The 27,106-nt window shown below is 37.6% G+C and overlaps 1 protein-coding gene across 1 annotated transcript; it reads right to left on the bottom strand.

The window, feature by feature from the left end:
- LOC149220066 (uncharacterized) lies at window positions 1-27,106 on the bottom strand. The gene is made up of 3 exons (XM_089384627.1): window positions 25,696-27,106; window positions 20,124-20,810; window positions 1-625 (listed from the first exon to the last, which is right to left on the bottom strand). The coding sequence occupies exons 1-3, from the start codon at window positions 26,682-26,684 to the stop codon at window positions 175-177; spliced, it is 2,127 nt and encodes a 708-aa protein (XP_089240753.1). The 5' UTR covers window positions 26,685-27,106; the 3' UTR covers window positions 1-174.

Genomic DNA, 27,106 nt, shown 5'->3' with positions numbered 1-27,106 from the left:
TCACAAACCTTCAGTCCCTTGCAGCCAGAGCAGTAGCATTTGATGTACTTCTCAAATGCATGTTGTAGAGCTAAAAATACCTTTGAAAGAAAAAATTCTCCATTTACAACATCACACACCTTCAGTCCCTTGCAGCCAGAGCGCTATTGATGCTCTAAGGAAGCTTTTTAGTATTTACTGGGTCTTCATTAATTTTATATTATGTCCGTCCAAGTGCTGGTGCTTTTGAAATAAGCCTTCATTTCCCTGAGAATAATAGTTTCTTAACGACTGATAACGTCCAAGGAAACGTGTCTCTGTTGACAGCATGTGGCTGGCAGTTGTTAGGAAACCCTTTTCATTATACTCATCTTTGCATACAATCAGGTAACGTATAGCAACATCATTTTCATTTTCAGGAGGAACCACCAAGCAGGACTCGGACTCGTTCACAAAATACCATTGCCCGGAGAGAATTTCACAAATAGCCACCACACCATATCCTTTTAAATTCCCATTTTGCCACCCAGAAATAGGTGAAGAATGAGAACGTGCAACGTCCAATTCAGTAGAGAAATAGATGCCTTGCCCATGTGCCGTTCCAGAAGACATGTAATCTGTTCTGCTCAAGCACCTCAAGCCATTCCTGGAAAGCAAGACAGCCACCCATTTTTGATGAATCCAAAATGCTAATCAGTTAAACGTTTATACTAATTTATGGATTTGTATAATGACTACAGTTGTTTTATACTTACAGCTGATAATGATATATGAGGTGCACTTTCTAATATAGAAGAATACAAAAACCAGAAAAAACAGATAATAAAACGAGACGATGCTTAGCTATGACTGATTTGCATACCGAAATGGCAGAACAGATACGTTAAATTCTTCCCTTGTTAACAACATGTTCAAGATCAAGCTTCTCAACAGGGCATGCTCATTAGAGGGAAGGTTTATCAAATTGAATGACCTTGCAAAGATGTATATAAGATGAATGCAGTTATCAATTTCAAGATCATTTTTGGAAACTATGTACATTAATTTGATGTAGACGTCAACAGCGTAGGTAACAAAGAAAAAGTTGTATCTTTTTCTACAGAAATTGTACAGTATGTAATTTAGGTGAATCACTTTTCTAATGTAAGGATATCTGTCTTATAAGACAGTCTCAAGGATTAGCTCAATTTATTGAATCATCCATCCGAAGCATGGTGTCAACAAGGAGGCCATACATCACAGGCTTAAGTACAGTTGAGTTTTTTCAGATTACCAGCTGCTATTATTGCTAGGGGTTGAACTGCTCTCCATCTGGATACTCCGAGGAAAAGGGAGAAATCCTGCAGAATTTTCCTTTAAAAAAATGTCACGTAAGACAAAATGTCAAACATTCCAATTCTGCCTTAATGTTCTGATTGATCCTATGAATGGAATAGGTTAAGCATCAAAAGAAAGAATGCTTTCTTGTGACAAGCAGCTTTCATAGCCAGAAAAGTAAATCTTCTAACCAACTTTTCTCCACAGACAGTTCAGATTTATTTCATCGATATATTGATTGTTCTATTTTATACGTGGTCCCTATATTCTGATGTCAAAACAATATTTAGGATTCCAAATTAAATGGGAAGCATGTAGCACAAAAAGATAGCAACTAAGCAAATTCTGACCATGACTTCGCAACCCTAAAAGCAATACAGTACTGCTTTTCAATTTTTGAAACAAAAACCAAGCTACATCAAATTGTGTGAAACATAGCTTCTTGTAACTTGTATAATGCAAGAGCAATTTTGGTAAAGAAAACTAATAATATAACTTCTACCCCTCTTTTAGCAGGGGTACATATGCACATATTCATTTTTGGAAGCACCATTGTAAGCCCAAGGAATGTAAGTCTAAAGCCCTATTAATCCCTGTGGGATGATAATTATGTCATACTATGTCTTAGATCCCCGATGGTGGATGGTCATGGCTGGTCCTCTTAGCTTCATCTTCATGGTGCCTGGTTTTATGGCACTATTGACATCCCCCTAGTGGGCAGTAACTTCCTGCCTTGATGGGCATTCTTATGTCTTGGGGTGGTATGCAGGCAATATGGAGGTGGACCTATTAGGACTCATGATTTATGGGAACACTCACTGTCTAACCCTATAAAGGTGGTCATTTATTGTACTTTTCTCCTCATTTCCCCTAAATGCTAGTGGACCTATTTGTTCCCCACATGGTCGTCTTGTTGAATCTGTAGGCATTCCTTGGCCTTGGTGTCTTTATCTTGTCACAATTCTTCATCATGGCAGTCTCACATTTTCCAGCATTTGTGGTTCCCAATGCACAAGTTCCCAAGGTCCTTGGTCAACAAAGGCTCAGATTGAGTAGCAAAATTTATCCCTGCCATTCCACAGTGAATTTTTCAGAAATGACGATCCAGAAGGAAGTTATGCTCTATGCAAGGTGGCCATCCTCCTTTTTGGCACGTGTGGGCCTCTGAGAGGCTTTGGAGGTCAAATTTTGGTCGAATGGATCAAGTGAGTAGTCAAAAGGAATCTACAAATTTTTGGCAAGAGAACCCATGTTTTAGAATCTTCATATCAGCAATGGCATTGGAGATCTACACTTGGGGTCACTTATCTAAGGAGCCGACAACATTTGTTAAGGCTAGAAGAGCCTTCCAAGCCAAGTTAAAGGAACTTTAGACCAAGGATGGAAAATCATGCATCGTCAAAGGGAAGTTACCAAATAAAAAGTAGGAAAGCATATATTTTCAAGCAAAAGGGACCAAGTCAAACTTCTAAGGGAGACATCGGCTGCTTGTGGAGAAAGTTGTGGAGGGTTTGAATGCAAGTCAATCGAATGTTGGATCTCTACTAGCCATTGGAGGGTTAATCCTACATCAAATTACTCAACATCACTCTAAGTCATCATCAAGCTCAAGCCTTGAAGCACACATCAAACAAGTTTTGGACCAAAAGAGAGGAGCCATCCACCTCTAATAGTTGTTGGGAGTACATCAAAGTCAATTTGAAGGAGTGCTGAGCCTTTTGGGTATGTCATTGAAGTTTAGAGGCATGCCTAACTGTAGTTCAAGTCAAATCAAGCAAAATTTCCAGGGAACGTTGTCATTTTTGGCCAAATTAGCCCTCCTTGAATATATTTCAGCTCCCTTCTGTTGGCATGTCCCACCTCTTTAGAGGGTTTTAACTTTTAAGCAATGTAAAAGACCAATTTTATTTTGACTTAGTCTCTAAGTATTTTGTGGATGACAAGTCACCCTATTTTGGGAAAAAAAAGGAAAATAGATGTTGAGAGCCTCACCTATAAATATAGATCTCTCCATCCTTAGCAAAGCATGTTGTGAAAAAGTGAGATCATTGATGCCATAATAAGAACTTCTTTGGGGCAAACATCTTGTATACAACTTGTGGATTGGTTTTTCTATTCCTTCTCTTCTTAGCTCTTATAGATATTATTGTGCTTTCATAAGATATTTTGCAGGTTTTTGTCTAAATTACACAAAGTTATTGGACCAATCCATTGAGGGGCTACATGGTCACGTAAAGAAGGGTTAGCACACTAGGCCTCACCTTCTTCTTGTTGAACGGGTTATCGAAGTCTGGTTTTTGGACCAACCCTTATTGGTGGTTCTTCCTTTAAAGGATTTGCTGTTTCATAGCTTTATAGTTGATTCATAGAACACTAGGCCTCACCTTCATAGTTGATCCAATGGATCCTGTGTACAACTTGTGGGTTGGTTTTTCTATTTGTTCTCTTCTTAGCTCTTATAAAGATTATTGTGCTTTCATAAGATATTTTGCAGGTGTTTGTCTAAATTACACAAAGCTACTGGATCAATCCATTGAGGGGCTACATAGTCACATGAAGAGGGAGGGTTAGAACACTAGGCCTCACCTTCTACTTATTGAACGGATTATCGAAGTCTGGTTTTTGGACAAATGCTTATCGGGGGTTCCTCCCTTAAAGGATTCGATCTCTCATAGCTTCAGAGTTGATCCATTAGATTGGATAGAACACTAAGCCTCACCTTCATAGTTGATCCAATGGATCTTGTGTACAACTTGTGGATTGGTTTTTCTATTCCTTCTCGTCTTAGTTCTTATAAAGATTATTGTGCTTTCATAAGATATTTTGCATGTTTTTGTCTAAATTACCTTATTGATCCACTGAGAGGCTACATAGTCACGTGAAGAAGAAGATTAGAACACTAGGTCTCACCTTCTTCTTGTTGAATGGGTTATCAAAGTTTGATTTTTGGACAAATCCTTATCGGGGATTCCTCCTTTAAAGGATTTGACCTGTCATAGCCTCATAGTTGATCCTTTGGCCAAAGGAATTCCACAAAGGAATTGCTCGTAGTTGAATTTGGGCACTAGTAAAGGTCTTAAACAAGAGTGGGGGTGACTAGTGCAAACGCTCCAAACTCACAATTTGTCCAAATAATAAAGGACTTATTTAAGGAGAGTTGCGATCACAATCCGACACCAGAAGAGGTGATTAGAAGGGCACAAGGCAAGCCACATCTTCACCTCATCAAATTTCAAAATTCCTTGTATATTATCATTTGAAAATAAAAAGTCAGAAAATATAAAAACAAAAAAACAAAAAACAAAATATTTTACTAATTTTCATCATTTAACTAGTTTTGGCACTTGGGTTTTATTTCAAAGATTTATCTAATTGGCCCAAGAAAGGTATAGTGACTTGTGTATAGGGAAAGCTATTTTCAAGCAAAAAAAAGTTGTTGTCCAAGGGTTTTGTAAGTCTGTAACAGCAAATTACAGCCACCATTTCACAGAGTAAGTGAATCCCTTTCAAGGGTGTTTCACATTTAAAGGTCTATTTCTTCAATCCTCTTCCTTCTCTTCACTTCTAGAAGTCTATTGAACATTATTTGAAGTGAATAATCAATCCCAAACTTGTTGGGATAAAAAACTGCATAAATAGAAATCTAGGTTTTGACCCTAGTGGGATTTAACCCCTAAAACTGAGTAGTAAATTTCAGATTTGAATATCTCTTGAAATATTCAGTCTTTTGAAAAGCTAGGAGTTTCATTTGATTCATATTTCAGTATACTCGTTCTCTCAACCCAGAGCCATTTTAGAGCTTGTGGGTGGCCCCGAAGTGGGTTGTAACTACTTGGTTTCTACATTTTTTAATTTTATGCAGATTTCTAGGTCTTAAGGTTCAGAACAACAAGCTAAATCATCATTTCTAACCTCATACCAAAGTTAAAATCCAGGCTACTCATTCCAAGATTGATAATCTCTTTACACTCAATCCTTGTGCTTTTCCAAGGCTTTTTCTTTCATTTATTGAATGTTTTTTTTGCTAGTATGTGTTTTCTACAGTAAGAAATCATTTTCAGATCAACAAATTTCCTAAACTAACTCCTAAACTCCATCACCCAATAGGAATTATAAGTCATTGGCCTATTAATCTTGTGGTGTGGGATTTTGTGATTGTTGGGAAACCTCCCATGGATTTATAGGAGTTGGACCAAAGAGTGGGAACTCATACCAACTTCCAAGGTGACAATGGGTACGTGTTCTCTGTGGTGCCACCCTGGCACCTTGTCGGACCTTAACAAGATTTCTAATCCAGACAGTAACAGTGACCATAATGAATCAGCATATACAACATAGAAGGCATAAATTGCATTGGTACTATTGCCGTATAATCTAGAAGCCTAGTGTAAAGCCTCACTAGGTGATGTAGGTCTTAGGGCAACAATGGGATTCACCACCACTATCACCTTAGTGGTTTCTCCCCTGCTATTTTGTGGTTGGATATTATCCCCACAAATTAGGTTTCCCTGGCAAGATTTAGACACTAGATGACCAAGGAATCTAAGCCAAATTGCTAAGGGACTTGCAACTAACACTCTAAAAGGATCAATAAAAACAGGCTCAAGGGTGGACAAAGAGCTAATGAGATAGAGGGAAGTATTGGCAAGGCCTTGGAGGCCAAGATATGGTCTATAGATGTTCAAGTAAGGTTTCCCACTAGCCACCATCAACTAAAGAATGTTGTTATAAGTTAAGGTTTTATAGGTATGCATATTTACAGCATGCAAAACGTTATATCAACAATTAAAACAGCCTATAAATGTTAACATCAACAAATGTTTGAGGCTATTTAAGGGGGTAAACAAAGGATAGTTTTTAATGGCTGAAACGCACAAAACTTCACCAACAACCTAGACATGAGCCCTAAGAATAGTGATAAAACGTGCATAAAATGATAGATTTTGCATTTAAAACATTAATAGATGCAATTCCTGCCTAGATATAGGTGCAAATTTGCAATATTGCTATAAAACACAGTTTTAACCAAACCCTAAACCTACTTAACATAAAATGATATAAAAATGGAAATTTAAGGTTGATTAACACACCAGGACTAGTGCCTCTAATCAATTGCAATGGAGTCAATTAGGGTGAGGTCAAGAAAGAAGGACCTTGGATAGAGAGGGTGGACAACAATTTACATTACTTTAGAAAACCTAGCAACTTTCTTGTATAGGATATTTAAGGTCAAAGGATGCAATATAACTAGTCCCTTTGATAGATACTTGATGACAAATTTTGCTTAAATACATGGAAACAAGAGTTCACAAAAGATATTGCACTTTTTAATATGACATATGGCAAACTCTAATTTTAGAAGTCTCATGCAAAATGGAAGAAAATACCATTAAACTTATATCATTCAAGAAAGCATCACTTCATCAATCCAAAGAGAGCCTCTCCATGAAAAACTTATCCTCCCTAAGACAATTCGCACTCTACTTAGCCTTTGAGTCCAAGAGAAAAGAACAATCCAGTAGTGCGCACTCTTTCAGGAGAGAAATGAAGAGTGTTTGTGACAATGATTCAAGACAGTTTGACCTCCCACTATTTATATGAGGGCCACCAAGTCAAATTTGTCTTAATTTACAAGTAAAAGCCCTAAAAATTGACTTTAAGCATTCAACAAGCCTAATAGATCACAAGTCGACCTAAAGGTAGCTTTACATAATGATAACATAATAAATAACTCCCTTTTCTCCACACGTGTGGTAAAATAATCTCTCCAACATGACATCATCCTCATAATGCGAGCATCTACATCAAATGAGGTGCCAATAAGGGTCAAAGAGAGGTCCTCACTCCAAGATATCTCCACAATTTGAAGGGGTGCATCTCCAAGCCATTACTACTTATCCAAGATGTCATCATCAAGAAGCCCTACATCATCATCCTAAGCTTTGCATGTGTGATGTAGCAACCCTAGGGCGTGACATCGTCATCAAGAGGTGTACAATCTAGTGTTGCACATATCGCGATAATATCTGAATTATCGCCATATTATCACTGAAAACCACCTTGCCAATATTATCGTTGGTATTTATCACGATATTATCACCGAAAATCACCTCACCGATATTATCGTTGGTATTTATCGCGATAAATTGCTTGATTTAAAATTATCGTGATAAATTGCTTGATTTAAAATGAACACGCTAAATTCAATTTATTGCGATAATTTAGGTAATTATCACGATAATTTCGAAATTATCGCCCTGCTTTGTCAATTTCAACTTATTAACAATTTTTGTTTTGACCTAATTTTTTAAAAGTGAGTTAAGGGATTGAGTTGTGAGGATACTCTGACTATTTCCATCAAGAAAACAAGGGGAAATCTATTGTTTTCATTACCCATGATTCATCTCATGAGATACATAACCTAGTAGTTAATGGTAATATTAAATTCTTAAAGTAAAAGTGACATTTTCCTTTATCTTTCATTTTCATCATTTTACTTAAATTTTTAACATTACCATTAATTGACTCAGGATGTTTAAGAGTGGTTTTGACCTCATTGGATTTCATATGGAGAAAGTAGAATTTTAGATCCCACTCAAAATCCAACAAACTTAACAGTTTTTAGGATTTTAGGATTGACAAGATTGCAATGTTTCTATTACATTTTGTGATGTACAAGGGTATGGAACTAACATTTTATTAAGATTGCAAAGCCCTCTATGTACCTCGATGTTGGTGGCATTGACTTTTGAACTCCTCTTTCATGAATGTAGTATTAATGTACACTTAACTCAGTTATTCATGACCCTAGTAAAAATGTACACTTCTCTCAAGCAAAATCATTGATATGATGTTTTTAGGGACTTTAATTTAGCTAAACTGTTTGGTTGCCCTCGTATAAATATGGGAGCCCTTAACTATTTTGGATCATTGTCACACTTAGAAATCATACATATCCTGGATACTAGTTTTTCTTCCCTCTGCACTATGGTGCACTATGGAGCACTAGTTGAGCAATTTTCTCATGGGAGAGTTTTTGTGGATGTTTCTCTTTTCATGGATGATTATTGGTGATCTTTGATGATATGTGTTATCCTATGTAAGTTATTTTCTTTCAATATTGTTTCTTGTTGATGGATTAGGATTATTAAATATTTCCCAAGGTTTTGTTGATGTTGTATATGTCTAGATTCTCCTTGCGCAAGGTTTTCAACAAGTTTTCTTGAGATGGCCTAGGTTTAGGTCCCTTCCTTTATTTGTCCAAGAAAATAGAAAAATGTTACGGTTGAAGGATTAAGGGGCACTAGTTTGTCTTCCTTGATTTCTTCGAATCCACATCCATCTCTTTTCTTCCGAGGATACCCCTGGATTCCATTAATCCTAGATTGATAAGGCATAATTCTTATATCGTGTCAATCTTTAAAACCTTAAAACCTTTTTTTTTTTTTTTTAAGAAGGTAAATTTAGGGTTTAGTTACAGAAGAATCACTTATTTTCAGCATTTATTGGCTTAGACATTGATGTCCTATTGTTAGAAAGTCTGGAATACATTTGATAAGTAAAAATTACATTTATTGTGCATTTTCCAGCCATTAGTTGCAGTGATGTCTAGAGTTAGGTGATGTTACATGTTTTTTAACCATAGAAGAATGCTGTAATTTATTCTCTTGTTTGCTCTCAGTTTTAGCCATTATTTTACACTTTATAATCATAGTTTCTGGGGATAATTTTCTGTTGTTATAAACCATACCCCATATCCCCAGTACAGTTTATCTCCTAAAAACAATTTTAACAATATGACTAACTGTGAAAATATTCACACTTTGTTAATCAATTGACATGATGATTTAAATTCTAAAATTCCAAAAAGGGAGTCACTTTCCAAAAATCTCATGAATTTGCCAGAAGGAAACAATTTGTAAAGATGCAATATGCCTCGAAGAGCACGAACATGAATCGATATGATTAAGACTATAAAATTGTATTAGTTAGATCCAAAACTTGTCGAGAGAACTTAAAAGCATGACCCAGGTGGGCTAAAATAATTGTGTAATCACAGGTTTGATGAGGTTGCCTAAATTAACATAAGTACCTATTTTTCCATATTTTTCAGAGTCTGATTTCCCAACCACCAGCATAAATTTGTATTCTGACCTTATTTAGTCATGGGCATGCGACAGGCTAAGAATAATTGAACTTTTTATTGGGTTGCCTTTATCCTTCACATCATGAGCTGGAAATTTAACCCTCGGAGATAGACTTAATGGCAAGATGGTGTGAAAAGGAAATATATGCTTGAAACACTCTGTTAAAACCAGCAGGCAGCAATCTATGGATGAGAAGCGAATTTGTGAAAGGGTTTCCCGACTCTGAAAAGAATCATGATGGAATTGCAGGTTGAAAAAAATTGCAATTTATAAGAGTTTAAAAAATAAAACTTGCTGTTAACATATAATTAAAAAGGTAAGTTTGTAAAAGGGAAATCCTTTGCTAGCTACTTCTAGTGCTTTACATTAATTAATGAAATCTCTCTATAAAACATCTAAATTTCTATAATAAGACAAATAGGAGGCATAGAAATACCAATAACATATCTAAAATTTTCATAACATATACAATAAAAATAAAAATAAAAATAAAAATAAAAATGGAAATGGAAATGGAAATATTATATATATATATATATATATATATATATATATACGAGTTTTGGTAACAGGTAATAATAGAAATCTATATGGGATTGGGTAATCGCTCAATAGGATTAATGACATGTCAAAATCATGGATAAATTTAGAATGTACACTTAATCAATGACATTCAATTTTATGAAGTGGTTGTACACTTATCTGTGGTATCGAGACACTATCTAGTGAAGGTGCCTAAATCAACAATGGCCAAGCTTACTGCTCAGCCCAAAAAGATCCAACACTTCAGCACTCCTTTCAACCATAATCTCTTCATAACAAAGCTTTATTGCGTGTAGAAAGTACACGAGGAGGAAAGTCAAAGGTGAAAAGCAATTAAACGATATTGTTTAGATAATCTTCGGCAAAATCACATAACCAATCTTTTGTCGACGCGTTTCGAACCAACCAGTGTGGTTCATCGTCAGGACAAGTTGAAGAACCAATCCGGCTTAGCGTGATTAAATAGAGTGTGCAGAGACTCCAACAGCTATAATGCTAACTGCTAATTTTGACCTAATGATCTTGGTCAAACTACTAAATTAGTTAATTAATATTTCTCGAAAAAGCTAAAATAGGTAAATAAAGGAATTCATTAGTTAATTTAAAATAAATAGGTATATTATTATTCTTATCCCAAATATTAAGAGAATACATATTATAATGGTCATTATATCTCATAATATATATTAATTAATCTATATTTAATTATTATTCCAACATAAAATACAAGTAAAGGTAATCAATCACTATTATTTTTAGAATTTAGTTATACTAGGTAATTGTGTAATAATTACACAATTAAATTCACGATGGAAAAAGAAGATAATGGTTGTCTTCCGTTCTTGGATGTTCTCATCTCTAAAAAGGTGGATGGTTCCTTTTCTCATCAGGTGTATAGAAAGAAGACGCATACTGAGCAATACTTGCATGCTTCTTCTCATCATTTCCCCGCTCAGAAGTTAGGGGTTCTTAGCACGCTTGCCACCCGTGCTGTTAGAATTTCGGATGAGGAGAGCCTGGAAACGGAGAAGGCTCACCTCCTAGAAGTCTTTGAGAAGAATGGTTACGATAGGCACCTCGGTCAAAAAGCCTTCCTCAGGGCCAAGAAGGAGCCTTCTATCCGAAGGGTTCCCAATGATCATATCATGGGTGTGAACCTTCCTTACATCCAAGGAACCACGGACAGGATTGCGAGGATTCTGAGGAAGTATGATGTGCCCGCAACCTTTAGACCTCTCAATACTATCCGTGGATCCCTCAGGTCTGTGAAAGACCCGATTGACCCTAAGGACATGAAGGGCGTCTATGTCATTCCCTGTTCCTGTGGGACCCCTTATATTGGTGAGACTGGTCGCTCTATCAATCAGCGGATTAGCGAGCATTCGGCTGACTTAAGACATGGGAGGACCAAGTCCTCGGCCCTGGCTGAGCATGCGGGAAAGACTATGCATCATGTATGTATAGAGGAGGCTCAAGTCATTGCCAAAATTGCGCAGTTTCACCATCGCAAATTTAGAGAGGCCTTGGAGATTGAGAAAAGACCGAACAACCTTAATAGGGATGATGGCTGGAAGATTAGCAGTTGCTGGGTCCCAGCCTTGTCTTCCTAGCCTCCTCATTCCCTTTTTGTTAGGTCTTAGGGTTTCTGTCTTCCCCCTCCTTTAATTTTTCTTTTGGCAGTTTTGTCCTATTATTATGGAGTGTTTGAGTCATTATTAAGTTTTGAATTAGTTTCGGGCTAATTATTGTATTAACCTTACCTGTTTATGATACTATTGGGCATATTATAATTAGATTTGATTTTTTGCCATAATTTCATTATTTATACATTTATAATTATTTCTATATTAACCTTAGAATTGAGTTTCCCTTTAACTAATGTCTAAAAAACCCGTTTTAAACCTTATAAATAATAATGACATAGTTAACTTTAATATTTTTGGAATAAATAAATATTGAATAAATATTGATTATTATTAGAAATTTGACCATTAGGTTTAAAGGATAAATTATGATATACCAATAATATTAGTTATAGTAATAAACATATCAACCCTAAATTATGGTATTTATCTTGTAAGTAATAATATATTTACCTAAGGTCTTAGTTACCTTTAATATTTTATTGGAATAAATAAATATTGATCTAATATTGATTATTTGACCATTAGGTTTAAAGGATTAATTATGATATACCAATAATATTAGTTATACTATTATTAATAGACTTGGTTTTAACAACCCTAAATTATGGTATTTACCTGATATAACTAAATTCTAGGAATAATAATGGTTTAACAATTTGTTTGGATTTATTAATTATTAAGAAGATATAGATTATTTAATAAACATATATTATTTTAATGGACCATTATATTTAAATAATAAATATGATAAGAACAAAATAGTGAGGATCTAACTTACCAAAGACCATTAAATAATTATTACACAATTACCTGGTATAACTAAATTCTAAAAGTAATAGTGATTGATTACCTTTACTTGTATTTTATGTTGGAATAATAATTAAATATAGATTAATTAATATATATTATGAGATATAATGACCATTATAATTAAAATATGTATTCTCTTAATATTTGGGATAATAATAATAATATACCTATTTATTTTAAATTAACAAATGAATTCCTTTATTTACCTATTTTAGCTTTTTCGAGAAATATTAATTAACTAATTTAGTGGTTTGACCAAGATCATTAGGTCAAAATTAGCCGTTAGCATTATAGCTGTTGGAGTCTCTGCACACTCTATTTAATCACGCTAAGCCGGATTGGTTCTTCAACTTGTCCTGACGATGAACCACACTGGTTGGTTCGAAACGCGTCGACAAAAGATTGGTTATGTGATTTTGCCGAAGATTATCTAAACAATATTATGGATCACAAAAGTCTAAATTCCTTAATTAAACGACATATTAGCGGAATATTCTAAATTATTTGGAGGACCTCAAGGGATGTCTACTATTCGTGCAATTTAGTGCTTAATTGATTTGAAACGATGGTTTGTTCTTCCAAATGAGATGCGATGTATGACCTCTTTATTGGAAATGAACAAAATGAAGACATAAATTCAAGAATTGCTAGGGAAAAGCCATATTCTACCCAGTTCGTTAGCTAGATAAGGGCCATATTCTACCCAGTTCGTTATTGTGTGAATCAGTATTGTTTTTATCCTAAAGGACTCTTCAACAAAATCATTGTCAAGAATCAATAAGTGTAGATGACTCGATAGGTCAACTTTAGGGACCCAAGTATTTCAATAAGATCAATTTGAACATAGGTTACCACCAAATCTGTATCAAGCCAAAAGATAAAAGATACATGGAAAGATGTATCAAGGATTGTTTGAATGGTTGGTGATGCTTTTCAGTATTGCTAATGCTCCTGTTATATTCAAGTGGATGAAAATGAAGTTCTTAGACCTTATTTTGACCTTTTTGCAATGTTCCACCAAGTTTCAAGGACGGGGAAATGCAGGAGCGAGGATACGCACAACAGGGACGTGTATAAGCAACCCTAAAATTTCCCAACAGGGACATATATAAGCAACCCCAAAATTTAGGGAAATTTTGGGGAAACAAAGGACTTCAAAATCATAACAATTATAAAATTATTACAAATTTAATATATAAAAACAAAAAATAGAATCCCAACAATATGTAAATAACTAAATTAGTAAATAGTGATTCTTAATAATTATGAAATGTACATCTAAATATGATCATCATTTCGTATTAGACTATTATGAATCAGAATTATCATTTGACATTTCTACTATCAATGTAAATCTAAAAGTAAATTACTAAATTGAATAGATCATTTGACATTATGCAATGTTCCATCTAAATTCATCATTTGGCAATGGGAATTAATACTATGCAAAGTACATCTAAAATAAATTCATCATTTGACATTGAAATTACGCAATGCACATCGAAAAATAAATTCATCATATGTCAGCGGTTCCAAGTCACAAAATGTCAAATGATAAATCACAACTCCAGCCTCCAAATGATAAATCGCACTCCAAAATCGTAGCTCCAATCCGGCGGCTCCAAGTCACAGAATGAAAATTGCAGCTCCAATCTAGTGGCTCCAAATCACAATTTCAATCGCAGCTCCAAATGTCTGAGACCCCCAGTCGATGGTAAATCCGAATCATAGCAAATTGCAGAGGGAAAATTTCAAGCGGTGGCAGCAAGAAAATCTCAAGCGGCAAGGTGAAATGTCGAGCAGTGATAGAAAGAAAATGTCGGGCAACAAGGTGAAATCATAGGGTTAATGAGAAATATTTTAAAGTTTTAATTTATCGTTTAGTTTTTATTTATTTTTTTATATTGAAATTTGTAATTTTTAAATTTTTTATGTTTTTAATTGTTATTAACTAAAAAATTCTAGGCGTCACCCTTGCATCCCTCTTATGTGCCCTGTCTCACCCATAAGAGAGACGCATTTCGTCACTAGAAAAACACCCCCCAAAGTTTCCCTGAGTTTCCCCAAAATAAAGGATGTGGGGAAATGTTCCCCAGGAATTTCCTCATCTCGAAAGCGTGGGGAGCGAGGAAGCGCATCCCCGTGGAACACTAATAAACAATTACAAAAAACTTTTTTGTAATTGTTTATGTCGATGATATACTAATTTCTAGTAAAACCTAGGAAGATCACTTTTAACACTCAAACCAGCCATATGCAACATTTTGGAAGAAGAAGCTACCTATGGATTTGAAGAAGTGTATATCGGGACATTTCTATATGAACCAAGATGGACTAAGCATTAGTTGTGAAAAATTTGGTCATTGTTGACTAGGCATTGTTGAATAACATGCATGACCTGCGAAGCTTCATGGGAAAGGCCAATCACCTAAGAATGTTCATTGAATAGTTTTTCCATGTTTTCCACCTATTCAATTCATTGAACTATGACCAAATCAAATTCAGCTAGGGTCTTGCGCAATGGGAAATGTTTGAAGAGATCAAGCACAGAGCTATGACTTCCCAAATATGCACGCTGCTAGATATTCAACAAGCCTTCTATATCACAATAGATGCCTTTGGACATGCCATGTGAAATTTTGATGCCGCACTGAACACATGTTGCATATCACTTCAAGATTTCTTTCAAGTGTATTTCTAAATTATTCAGTTTATAATTGAGAGATCTACATGCTAGTCAAAGTTGTAAAGTGGTGGAGACATTATTTTCTTGGGAAAGAGACCATCATCCATGGTGATAATAAGCCTCACCACTTTCTCTTAACACTGAGCAACTTTGAGCACGCATGCCACATGAAGTGAATCACATATTTGCAACAAATCAGTAATGTAATAAGTGTAGAAAAGGAACCCCAAATTGTCATGTCCCCAATTAAAAATTTAGACAAGGAAACCCCTAATTTTGCAATTTTGGTGATTAATATATATATTTAGATAAATAAAGTTAGGAGAAATAAGTTGTGGAGATATGAAATCAATTTTGGAGAAAAGGCAGAAAAATTAAAGTGAGGATAAGTTGTGGAGATTACCAAGGATGGTAATCGAACCATGGTAAGAATCAAATCATGGTATCCAATCATAGTGTGAAAGAAATAGAACCATGGTATGAGGAGGGGAAAGCAACAATAAAAGAAAAGCTAAAGCCTCATTTTGATCATTCTAGTCTTGCATTTCATTTCTGAATTGGAAGGTTTGCTTGGGCTGCTGAGCCAAGTCAACCAGTGTTGTTTAACACAGGGATTTCCAAGCGGAAAATCCCAACTCTTTCGGTGAACCTAGAGTGTCACCCTAGGAGAGAAATTTGGAGTCAATTGGACATTTCTTTTCCTAAATTTTGTGAGCCGTTTCATCTATGCATCAGGTGGGCCGAATGATTCTTCCTTAGAACCTGCGTAGGGGTTTTACTAAACAATTTTTGCTGAAGCGGTTGTTGTAGCTTTGTGTCGGAAATAGCTGGAATTCTCACTCTATCATTTTAGTGCTATTTCTCAGTGGGTTTTAGTTATTTTGGTGGAGGATTTTGGGTGGATGCAACTATAGATTTTCAGGTACAACGCAGAGTTGGGCAGTGGGTGATTTTACTTGATTTTTGGGTAATTCCGGGGGATTGGAATTAGCCCAAAATATTTATGGGTTTTGTTGGTCCAGGGTTGGAGAGCATTATCCTAATTTTGCATAATTTTTGGAGTAGATCTGAGTCCTCAAATATCAGCTTTCCCCTAGCAGCAACAACAGTAAATTTATGGGGAGAGTGTGCAGCTAGTGAGTCTATTTCAGTGCGGAATTTCCTTCATTCTCACCTAGGTTTTGCATGCTTGCCTTAGCAAGCCCGGGTGCACTCATTCCACTATAATTTGTACTCATCTTCTCATTGGATATTCAATAAAATGGCTCGGCTCTATTATTTCTACACAACAGTGTTCTAAATTGGTTGATCTTGTGGAGTTTTCAAATTGCATGTTTGTTTGTTTGTTGTAACTAGTTCATGTTTTGATATTTCACTATATTTCTCTAATTAGAATATTACAGTGGTTTTAGAGCACCGGTCTTGGCTCGGTTGTGGAGAAAAATCATCTATGACCACAGAAGAGAAGCAAAACATTACTTACGGGGGGCATATATACCAGAGTTGGGAGAGGGAATTGGAGATTACACTTGATACTGAGGCTCCAGAACAGGTGGTAGAGGAAGTAAACATGGTGGAACTCAAGAGCAAAGAGGAGGTCGCATTCGATAGCCTCTTGAAGACTTTGGGTTACTTGGCAAAGGGACAGAAAGAAACACTAGAAGAAATTACAGAGTAGAACCGAGACAAGAGCATTCACCAGATTTTGGGTTTGGGGAGATTTCAGGGGCTTCCCGCCAGTACAACAATCATTCCCCTTTGACTCACTCGCATGCTTACAATGGGCCAACTAGGACCACATTGCTCACATTTTTGCCTTCAAGAGTCAGTGAGCAGGCTGGGCAGGATGAGATGCCTGTGGGGGAGTATTTCCAAGAGTGGCAGTCGATGGGGGATGAATTTCAAGCTGCACTTTCCTTTCTGGATTTCTACCATCTCAAGCAAAATGATAAGGGCAAGGGCACAGGGAGCTCAGGCATGTAGAATTCAGAGTTGCAACGTACCATTGGGAGGATGTATCTCCCCACATTCGATGGGTCATCCAAGTGCACGGCTAGGGCATGGGTTGAGAAGTTAGACACGTATTTTCAACTTAGCCGAATGACTGAGGTGGAAGCCATCAAAATGGCTACCTTACACTTGGAGGGGGAGGCACACGATTGGTGGTTCCATGGGTTGACCACGCTAGGGCATGCTAGCATGACTTCCTATGAGGACTTCACACAGAGGGTTGTGGAGCATTTTGACAAGAGAGATCCAAAGGCACATTTCAGAGAGTTGACCCAGCTGAAGAAGACAGGAAGCCCTGAGCACTACATATCAGAGTTCTTGAGGGTGTCAATGATGGTGCCAAACTTGTCAAATGCCCGGACGGTCTACACTTTTGTGGAGTGTTTGGTTGAGCCCTTGCGTGGGCTAGTGAGGCAAAGCAGGCCCACTACTTCACAGGAGGCAGTGAATCGCACAAGGGATTTGCAGGACGCAAATCCCAAGACTAGGGCACCAGTTCCACCACAAGCTCCTTTTCCACAAAGTGGCCGTGACACTAGGTCCGCACCACAGAGATATGTTCAAGGGCGTGGATAGTTGGATGATGAGACTAGGAGGGACCTCCGGTGAAGAAAATTATGCTTTACTTGTCAAGAGCCATCGACACCAGGGCATCGGTGTACCAAGGGCAAGATCCACTATATAGAGGTGTTTTTAGATAGTTAACCAGGTGAGGAGGATGCAAATCAAGGGGTAGATGCAAGTGAGGGTGGACCTCAAAGCTCGAGAGGTGGGGACGGTGGTGGAGGAGCTTTCTTGCCCTATACGGTACGTACCCTAGAGAATTAGTGTCATTTTCCTTCGCTAGAGAGAAAGGCTTCTTCGCTTGACTTGGGAGGCCTTGTAGGCCTAGTTTCAAGCCCAAACAACACTAGTTCATGCATTGTTTGTCCCTGCTGTCATACCCACAGACTTGACCTCCTTTTCTTCGGACGTGTGAGTGTTTCTAGCCCTAGAAACAGTCCTCTTCTCTTCGGTTTTCCTCCTCCTTCCTTCGCTGCACTAGGAGACCCTTAAACTTGTCCTTTGTCACTTCTTCTCGGCTTATATACTTCGCTGATTTCAGAGTTGCTTGGTTGACGTTGTGAGGGAGTGGACAACCTCTATATATAGAGGACTGTCCCTCCTTTAGGCCGACTTGAGGCCGACATCATGACTGTAGGCCGACTTGTCTATTTCTTCATCATTTTCATCGTTTAGCTTCCTTTTGGAGGACGTTGCTGCATGGAGAGGACTTGCACTTGTCTTGGAGGTATTCCTTTGACCTTATACAATATTATACATAGTGTAATATGCCCTCTAAGGGTCTTCAACATTTTCTTTTGACTCCTTGACTCACCTATAGCACTTAACATGTGCTAGACCTATTTCAATGAGCAAGAAACTCATTGACATATATTATAAAAATAATATTTCTTTTTCTTGAATAAGTACAAATATCAAAATTACATTTATGAAGACCGAACCTAGATACATTTCTTTCAGCAGGATGGAGGCTGATCTGAGGCATGGGGATATAGCTTGGGCGGTAGAGTTACGGATTTCTAAGTCATGTGCACCAGTGCAGAAGACACACCCCAACATATTGGCTCTTTTGGAGAACCACCAGGCAGTATTTGGAGATATTCCCCCAGGCCGTCCACCAGATAGAGGATCTGAGCATACCATAGAGTTGGAGGAGGGGGTGCATGCAGTTATTACCCAGTGTTAATGAGCTGGCAAAAAATGATCCCGTTGTGTGGATATGCCAGATATTTCTTTGGACAATCTCCAGTATATGTGAACCATACTTAAAAAAATTAAAAATACAGTCATGGTGAGCAATGACACAAAACATTCCTACAATAAAGGCAATAGCGCTTTCTGATGCAGATCATGTTAGGTTTGTAGATCACACTAACAAAAGAAAAATTGTCAAATGGATCGCAAGAAAATGAGTCCCCCATCCTCCAAGTGATGCCCTTTCCAGATGTGCCCTTGCTCAGTATCACTTCAGAATCTTGGCAAAGGTGCTGTTGTTTATTGTTCTATTTATGCAAAGAGGCCTGAACTTCCTAACTCAGAAAGAGAAACCTAAAAGTGACTCAGAAATTTACAAGAGTAACATTTCATTAATCCAAAATACAAAATTTACTTGCGAGTTTACTCCTCTTTAATCCATTGCTCAAATTCCTCAAAGTAAATAGATATATATAATAGTGTAACGTAATTAATATATAGTGTAATGTAATTTCTTTTTGGATTATAATGTACTCAGATATATGTGACAGATCTTTTTTTATACTGAATTCTAAAGCATCTCTCAAATGGATTATATATGTGAGAGACATATCTCTCTTATACTCAATTGTAAAGCATTTCTTAACTCAATCATAAATATATATAATAATTTGAACTCAATTGGGTTTATCTTGGGTGGTTGGCGGAATGTGTTATCTTCCCTATCAAGGTTCAAATCTCTGCTAGTGACATGATGAGCTATAATGCCTTGATAATTATTGTTTTAATGGCTTCATAGCTGTGAATATTGTTATATTGGCTTCGAGCCTTGTGAACTCTAAAATAAATATATCTATGAACTGGCCTAGTACCAGGAACCTCACTTTAGCCCTCAGACTGAGAGAGGCAGATTTGTTTCATTAAAACAAAATATATATATATATATAACATGAAATTATATCAATTTAACAATACCATCGTAAGGAGATTCCTATCCTAAAGAAGCCAAAAATGCTAAGCCTGTGCCATTTAGGCCAGTACCCCAAAAAAGAGATGAGGAAAGTGTATTCATTCTGAAGGATTGCTGATAGTCTATTTTGCTTAAAATCCATAAAAATCATAATAAAGAAAACAGTAAAGTTTCCTTCGTTTATATTATTAATATGTGAAACAAAATTTCATATCCTATGTGCAGAAACTCAGAAAATAGTACCAGAAATAAATTACCTTATGATAGAGTACCAGTTACATGAAGCACTTCCATGGAATGCAACGATCGATCCTTCTGTTTTCCTCCGACGTTCGAAGGACTGTTCCCTCTCAGAATCATAAAACACTGCAAACTGGTAGAGGGACCCTGGCACATCGAACCTGAGATCTTGCTGAACGAGATTCATTGACAACCTATTTGTAAATAGCACATATCTGAGGACATTGTATGGAAGCCTTACATTTTCAACATAATATTCTTCAGATAGCTTATCCACTTCGAAATTATCAGAATAGCATTGCTGCCTAAGCCATGAAGCACCCAGCTTCTGCATTAATACAACGTCAGAGGTACACTCTTGCATCTCTGCAACTGGCGGAAATGAATCTATTATCAAGCGCAAGAGGTCCAATTTTTTATTATCCAGATAATTTTTAATGCTAAGTTCCCTTGAGTTTTCAGGTTCCACTGACATGATTGCCATTCGAAATTCTAGGCTTTCGCCAGGTGGACAATCACTGAAGAATCCAGAGCGCTTCCTAATTTCCTGTTTTTTCAACAAAAAGGATGGATATGGCTCAAAAACATCACGGTTGCTTGTTGTTGCATCTCTAGCAAGGGAAAGCTCCACTTCAATCCACTCTGAATTCCGCAGTTCTTGTAGTATTGATGCTCCCGTATCCGTCTCTTCAAACGTATATAAGCTGATAACCAAAGAAATGCCAGTGCAAGTTAGTCCTGAGCTTTAGATATCAGGAAAATAAGTAGTATGCTGATTTGTTACAGGCTAGAGTGATGTAAAATAACACTTTTGATTTTACTAATCACCATGATATGAAGCGCGCTTCGGAATTATGGAAGCGCCTAAGAAGCGCCGTACGAAGCGCGCTTCGAAATTATGGAAGCGGCGCTTCGGCAATTTAAAACGCTTCCTGGAATTTCCGAAGCGCCGGCCGGAAGCGCCGCTTCCATGGCTCCGAAGCGCGCTTCGTACGGCGCTTCGGGCCGCCGAAGCGCGGCGATTCGGAGCAGGAAGCGTGCGCTTCACGCACGCTTCCGTACGCTTCGGCGAAAAGGGGCGTGCCCAAGGGAAAAAAACGCATTTTTTTTAAGTTATGTTAACTCAACATTAAGGGGGTGGGTTAGGGTGAGGTTAGAGTGAGGTTAAGGTGAGGAATGAAAAGAATAAAGCCCCCATTCATTCCTCATTTTCTCACTTTGAGTTTATGAGAGTTGGAGAAGAAAAGAGAGGAGAGGAGAAGAGAAGAGAGGAAAGGAAAGTAGAAGAGAGGAGAGCTTGGAGGAGTGAAGAAGGAGGAGCTAGGAGAAGGAGGAGGAGCTTGGAGCAAGAGCTTGGAGGACTTCATCTACAAGAGCTAAAGAGGTAAGTTCAAACTCCAAACTCCCTTGTTTTTTTGACAATTTTTTTGTATTTTTCTCCTCCCTCTCCTACTCTTTCCCATTGTTTCTACTTGCTCCTTTATTTACAGGTTGCCGTTGTCCACCACCTATATCCATATTCCAAGATGGTGTTCTTTTGGCTTCTATGTATCATTCCACTCTTGGTTTTAATGATGGCAAGGGTGAGGAATAGAAGGGAAGAAACAGAAGAGGACATTGGTGATGGTCCTAATAGTAGTGACCCAATGTATGATGAGGAGGAAGGGTTTGAAGAGGAAGGGGATGAACTTGAAGGGGACACTGAAACACAAGATGGGAAAGCTACATCAACACCCTTGTGGAACTATGTGACCAAACTTGATGGGGGAAAGGGTGGTGGATCTTACAAATTTGTGTGCCCTCATGGTTGTCATGGAGGAAAACCATATTGTGGTTCATATACCCGTCTGAGGATGCATCTTTGTGGGGTGCTGAACAGTGATGAAAAAAAGGGTTCTGTGGGGGTACAAATTTGCCCAAACATTTCAACTGAAGAAAGAAGAAAATACATCCAAATAGAGATGGCTGCACAACAAAAAAACAAGAAACAAAAAACTCATTCTGAATCAAGTGCAACCTCTAAATTTGGTAGTTGCTCATCTTCTCATGGTACTTCTGCAAGCTCTGGAGGTAGAAGAACAATAGGGGATTTCCTTAATGTTGCTGGGAGGGATGATGTGGATGGAAAGATAGTCCGTTTTCTTTGTGCTTGCGGTGTACCATTCAATGTGCTTCGCTCTCCCTATTGGCATGAAATGGTAAAGGCCATCAATGAAGCCCCAAAAGGATACAAGGCCCCCAACTATGAGAAAGCTAGAACAGTGTTATTAGAAAGAGAAAAAGCTAAGGTTCAAAGAGCTTTGACACGTTTTACAAATGAGTGGGTAGATTCTGGGGTATCCATTGTATCAGATGGGTGGACAAATATTAGAAACCAACATTTGATAAATGTTCTTGGTGTTTCTTCTAGTGGTGCAATATTTATTGCATGTCATGACTCCTCCTCCATCACTGCATCTGCACAAAAAATTGCAGATCTCCTATTGAAATCAATCAAAGATGTTGGTCCGAATAATGTGGTTCAAGTGATCACAGATAATGCAGCAAATTGTAAGGCAGCAGGAAAAATTATTGAGCGTACTCATCCACACATCTTTTGGTCTGGGTGCCTGGTTCACACATTGAACCTTTTGATGCATGATATTGTGAAACACAAAGAATGTGGGTGGATTGCTGAGGTTTACAGGAGAGGGAAGCAGCTCATTAAATTCATCACAGGGCATACAAGGGTAAACTACTTCTATGGCACTTACTCCAAGTTGCAATTGCTTAAAATTGCAAAGACAAGATTTGCTAGTTATTACCTCACCTTTAGGCGGCTAGTGAAGGTGAGACAAGCTTTAACTAATCTGGTGTGTGCTGAAACATGGGATGAAATTAACACTGACATAGATGGTGCTAATGCAGTCAAGGACACTGTTCTTGACAGTTACTTTTGGGGACAGGTTAAATATGTTTTGCAATTCACTAAACCAATTTATTACATGATCAAGTTTGCAGATTCATATCGACCAGTAATTGGGGAGGTGTATGAGCAAATGGATAGCATGTTGGGGCAGATTAAAGACATTGTTGAGCCTAGAGATATCACCTTGTACAATTATATTCGTGTAGAGGTGCAAAACCGATGGGAAATGCTAAATGTTCCATTGCATGCATTAGCATATGTTTTGACACCTAAATACTATCATCCATCATGGGTTTCAACACCAGCACCTGGGGGGGGAAGCAGGAGAAAACCACACCAAGATCAAGAGGTTCACCAAAAATATATGGCTGCATTGAGTAAATTAATCCCTGATGAGGAGGAGGCTGCATTGGTACGGAGACAGGTGAGCAACTATACGCTCAACACTGGTCCATTTGGGAGCATGCATGCAATTAAAGATCGAGAGACTTTTTCTGCTCTTGAGTGGTGGAACATGCATGGAGGGGGTACTCCACTTCTACAGAGTTTGGCATTGCGGGTGCTATCACAGGTGGTAAACACTTCTTCTGCAGAGAGGTGTTGGAGCTCTTATTCTTTCATCCACAGTGTTAAAAGGAACAGGTTGAGTTTAGACCGGGCAGAGAGCTTGGTTTATGTTCATTACAACTTGCGATTGTTGTCCCATTACTGTGAAGATGCAAAGTCTAATAAAGACTTGTTGATTTGGGACAAGAATCCAGAGGAGCCCAATTTGGAGGATGGAGTGTTGCGACTAGAGCAATTAGAGGATGCTCTTATCCAGGTATGTCCATTGTGGTATGAATTTTCCAATTTTCCCTTATAAAGCATTTCTCTAATTCATGTTTTTAATTTTTTTGTTAACTAGTGTTTTTTTTTTTTGCATGAATTTTTTGAGCGATTCTAGGATAATGATGACCGTGTTGATATGCCACCACCCCCACCCCCATCTGGTCCCTTGGTTCCTAGGTTCCATGGTTCAACACCAACAACAGGGGGTTCTTCTTCATCAGTTTCAGTGCCACGACTTCCACAGGCACCATCTTCTTCATTGCCACCACGTGGAGGCCCGCCACCACGTTCTATTCGTGGTGCAAGGAGGAGAGATTAGTAGATATATTCACAATCTACTACTTTTTGTCATAGATTACTCATTAGACTTGTAGACTTGTGAATTTGAATTTTGAACCTTTTTGGCTTGGCGGTGACCAAGTGACATATTTTGTAAACATTATTATTTGAATTTTGGACATGACAAATGTTGACAGTTGCTCACTTGCTAGATAAATCATAATATGCTCTATGTTTTATGTTTTATAATATGCTTAAATGTTTTATGTTTTATAATATGCTTAAAAATTTGATGTATGTTTGTAATAGCTAGAATATAGATGATTGTTGTACATACTAGTAACTACAATGGAATCATGGATGCCATATCTATCTTGATTTATGCAAAAATATGCATGTTTTCATGTCTTCTACAATTAATTTGGTATTTGGGATGTTTGTTTTGAGTATAAATGCAAAAAAATATAAAAAAATATATATATATAGCAGACGCTTCCGCGGACCTTCGCTTCCTAGATTTTTAGAAAATGACGCTTCGGCGTCCCCGCTTCCAAAAAAACGCTTCCGCTTCGCTCCCGCTTCAGTGCAACATTGCACTAGGCTACTAAAAGGCTCAGGGGTACTAAAAGGCTCAAGGGTATCTTACTATCTATACGTTTGTGCGTCTTAATTGTTCTGGCTTGATATAAATGCTTCCAATATCAAGCAATTGATAATATCCGGCTGCTGAGGCAGAAAGTAATTATCCCGAATCAGAGGTAAGTCTAAACCCGATAAACTGTTGTTCGCCCTAGAGTTGTTCCCCTGCTTATTTTCAGTCACTATTAGTTAGCTGTGGATAACCGGTGCACTCTCGCTAGAGGGTACCTTTCATAGCCATCATAAAAGGCATTCTCAAGCTTTCACTATCAGTGAGCTATTCAAATATATCTACTGGGTCAATCTCTAAAAGATAAGTTTTGAGGTGTAAATTTTCAAACTAATTCAAAAATTGAACTGTTTTTTTGGGGTAATTGCTTCAGTTATGTAAGTGAAGAAAGATTTTCGACTAACTGTTTTTTTTGGTAATTGTTTCTGCTATGTAAAGTTATGTGAGTGAAGAAAGATTCTGGAGTAACTGATATGTGTGTTGTTTAGTAGTTGGCTTGGGAAACCATAACCCAGAGGCATTTAAGCCTTTAAAATTACAGGGATTGCACCCAGTCTAGGCCACATCAGCCCTTAACATGGCTAAATTTTTACCCATCAGAGAGTGCCTTAACAATAAACCCGATCACCATCTATCCTATACCTCTGGAGCCAAAATACAATATGAAACTGACTAATTACCATTCCAAATCCTCCAATAATTATAATTTAATAAAAATTAAACCAAAAAACAAAACAAAAAACAAACTAACTAACTAACTCACTACTGAAATGTCTTATACAAATAATCACACATTTTCAACCATAATCTTCACAAAATCAAAATCAAAACGCATCTATTGAACACCATATTACCACATTCTTCAAACAAACAAGAAGACAGGGGAACATCCAAAGGAAAGCAAGGATTAAAAGAGGAATACCATAACTCCTCATCGCAGCACCACCACCGAGAATGTGAAGGAAGCCTCCTCCTACAAAAGACACAGAAATTGCTCATATTCTTCAAATGATTTCCTAGGTAAATCAGAAGGCGGATCAAAATGTTATGTGACTCTGCAACCAGCCCTGTACAATCAACCCTATTTTCTCTCTTAGAACAATTATCGAAAAATTCCTTCACTAATTTTGGCACCAAGGTCTGAGGCCCATATTGAGAAATTCTAGTTCGGCAGCATTTGCTAACAGCATTCCTCAATCTTTCATCATCCAGTTGACCCATCAAAGTTTGCATTGAAGCTTCACTCTGGGAAACCTCATGCAAGCTTTTCAAATTCACTGAAACTTCGACATACCCAAAGGATTCTACATAGAACATTTTTTCTGATTGATGGCCGAATCTCAGCAATATTACGAGAGGACTATAAAGACAGAATCCTAGAGCTCTGGCAACATTATGAGAACCCATTATTTCCTCCGTTTCCATTTTCATTACAACAGTTTCTGAACTTGGGTCAACTGAAACTGAACACCATGGTAATATATTTTCCGGAATTGAATGCTCATCTAATTTCCTCAAAGCTTCTTCACGCTGCACTATGGCACCTTGGGCTAACTTGTACATTGCACTCTTCCAGCATCCGTACTGCCCAAAAATTTGCAGTATGTTGTCAAGCACTCTGGTGAACCAATCAGGCCCAATTCTTACTCTTTCAAGCTTCTCATTAAGAACAATAAGAGCTGTCTTTAAGACCTCGTCCTCTAGTTCTTCTAAAGGTATGGCCATAAAAAGAGAATTATCATTCAAATTGGCTGGGCAAGGGTCATGGAAGGCAGAGGGTATGATCACCTGGATGAAGTAACCTCCAATATTGAGTTTGGCGGATTCCTTCCTGATGTCAATTAATTGCAGACCAGTTTTCTGTACTTCTTCTCTGTTTTGGGTCATCCAAGAGTGGATTGTTTCCTCCATTGTCCAATTCAGAGCTTCAAATTTTAAACTCAGACAAGAATTCTAAGAAGTGTGTAGTTAATGAAAAGGATCAGAATGCCATGAATATTCATAAGCCTCATACTGAGCTAGGGAAATCGCTAAAATCCATCCAAATTCCCCGTTATCATTGACTCCCAGTCATTTAAAAGTACGGTATCCATTTTCCTGGTAAGAGGTATGTACTTTCTGTGCTTCTGCGTGGAAAGTGGAAGGCCTGCACATCCCGGTTTCCCGAAAGTTTACATTTTGGCGGACCGGTTTCTCGTTAGTTTGCATTTTGGCGGACCTGGTCATGAATGTACGTTGTATCAAGTTAACCATTTCAAAACCAAGGTTGCTTTTGTATTTTAATTTTGTCCAGATCAGCTTGACTCTCAGCGATCGCGCGGCCCACATGGCTT

The sequence above is a fragment of the Pinus tabuliformis genome, chromosome Q, assembly GCF_031772625.1.
Source record: "Pinus tabuliformis cultivar Carrire ecotype Pingquan chromosome Q, CPIR1, whole genome shotgun sequence".
Lineage (NCBI taxonomy): Eukaryota > Viridiplantae > Streptophyta > Pinopsida > Pinales > Pinaceae > Pinus > Pinus tabuliformis.
Note: the sequence above shows the minus strand (reverse complement) of the source record. Positions and strands in the feature narration are given on the sequence as shown.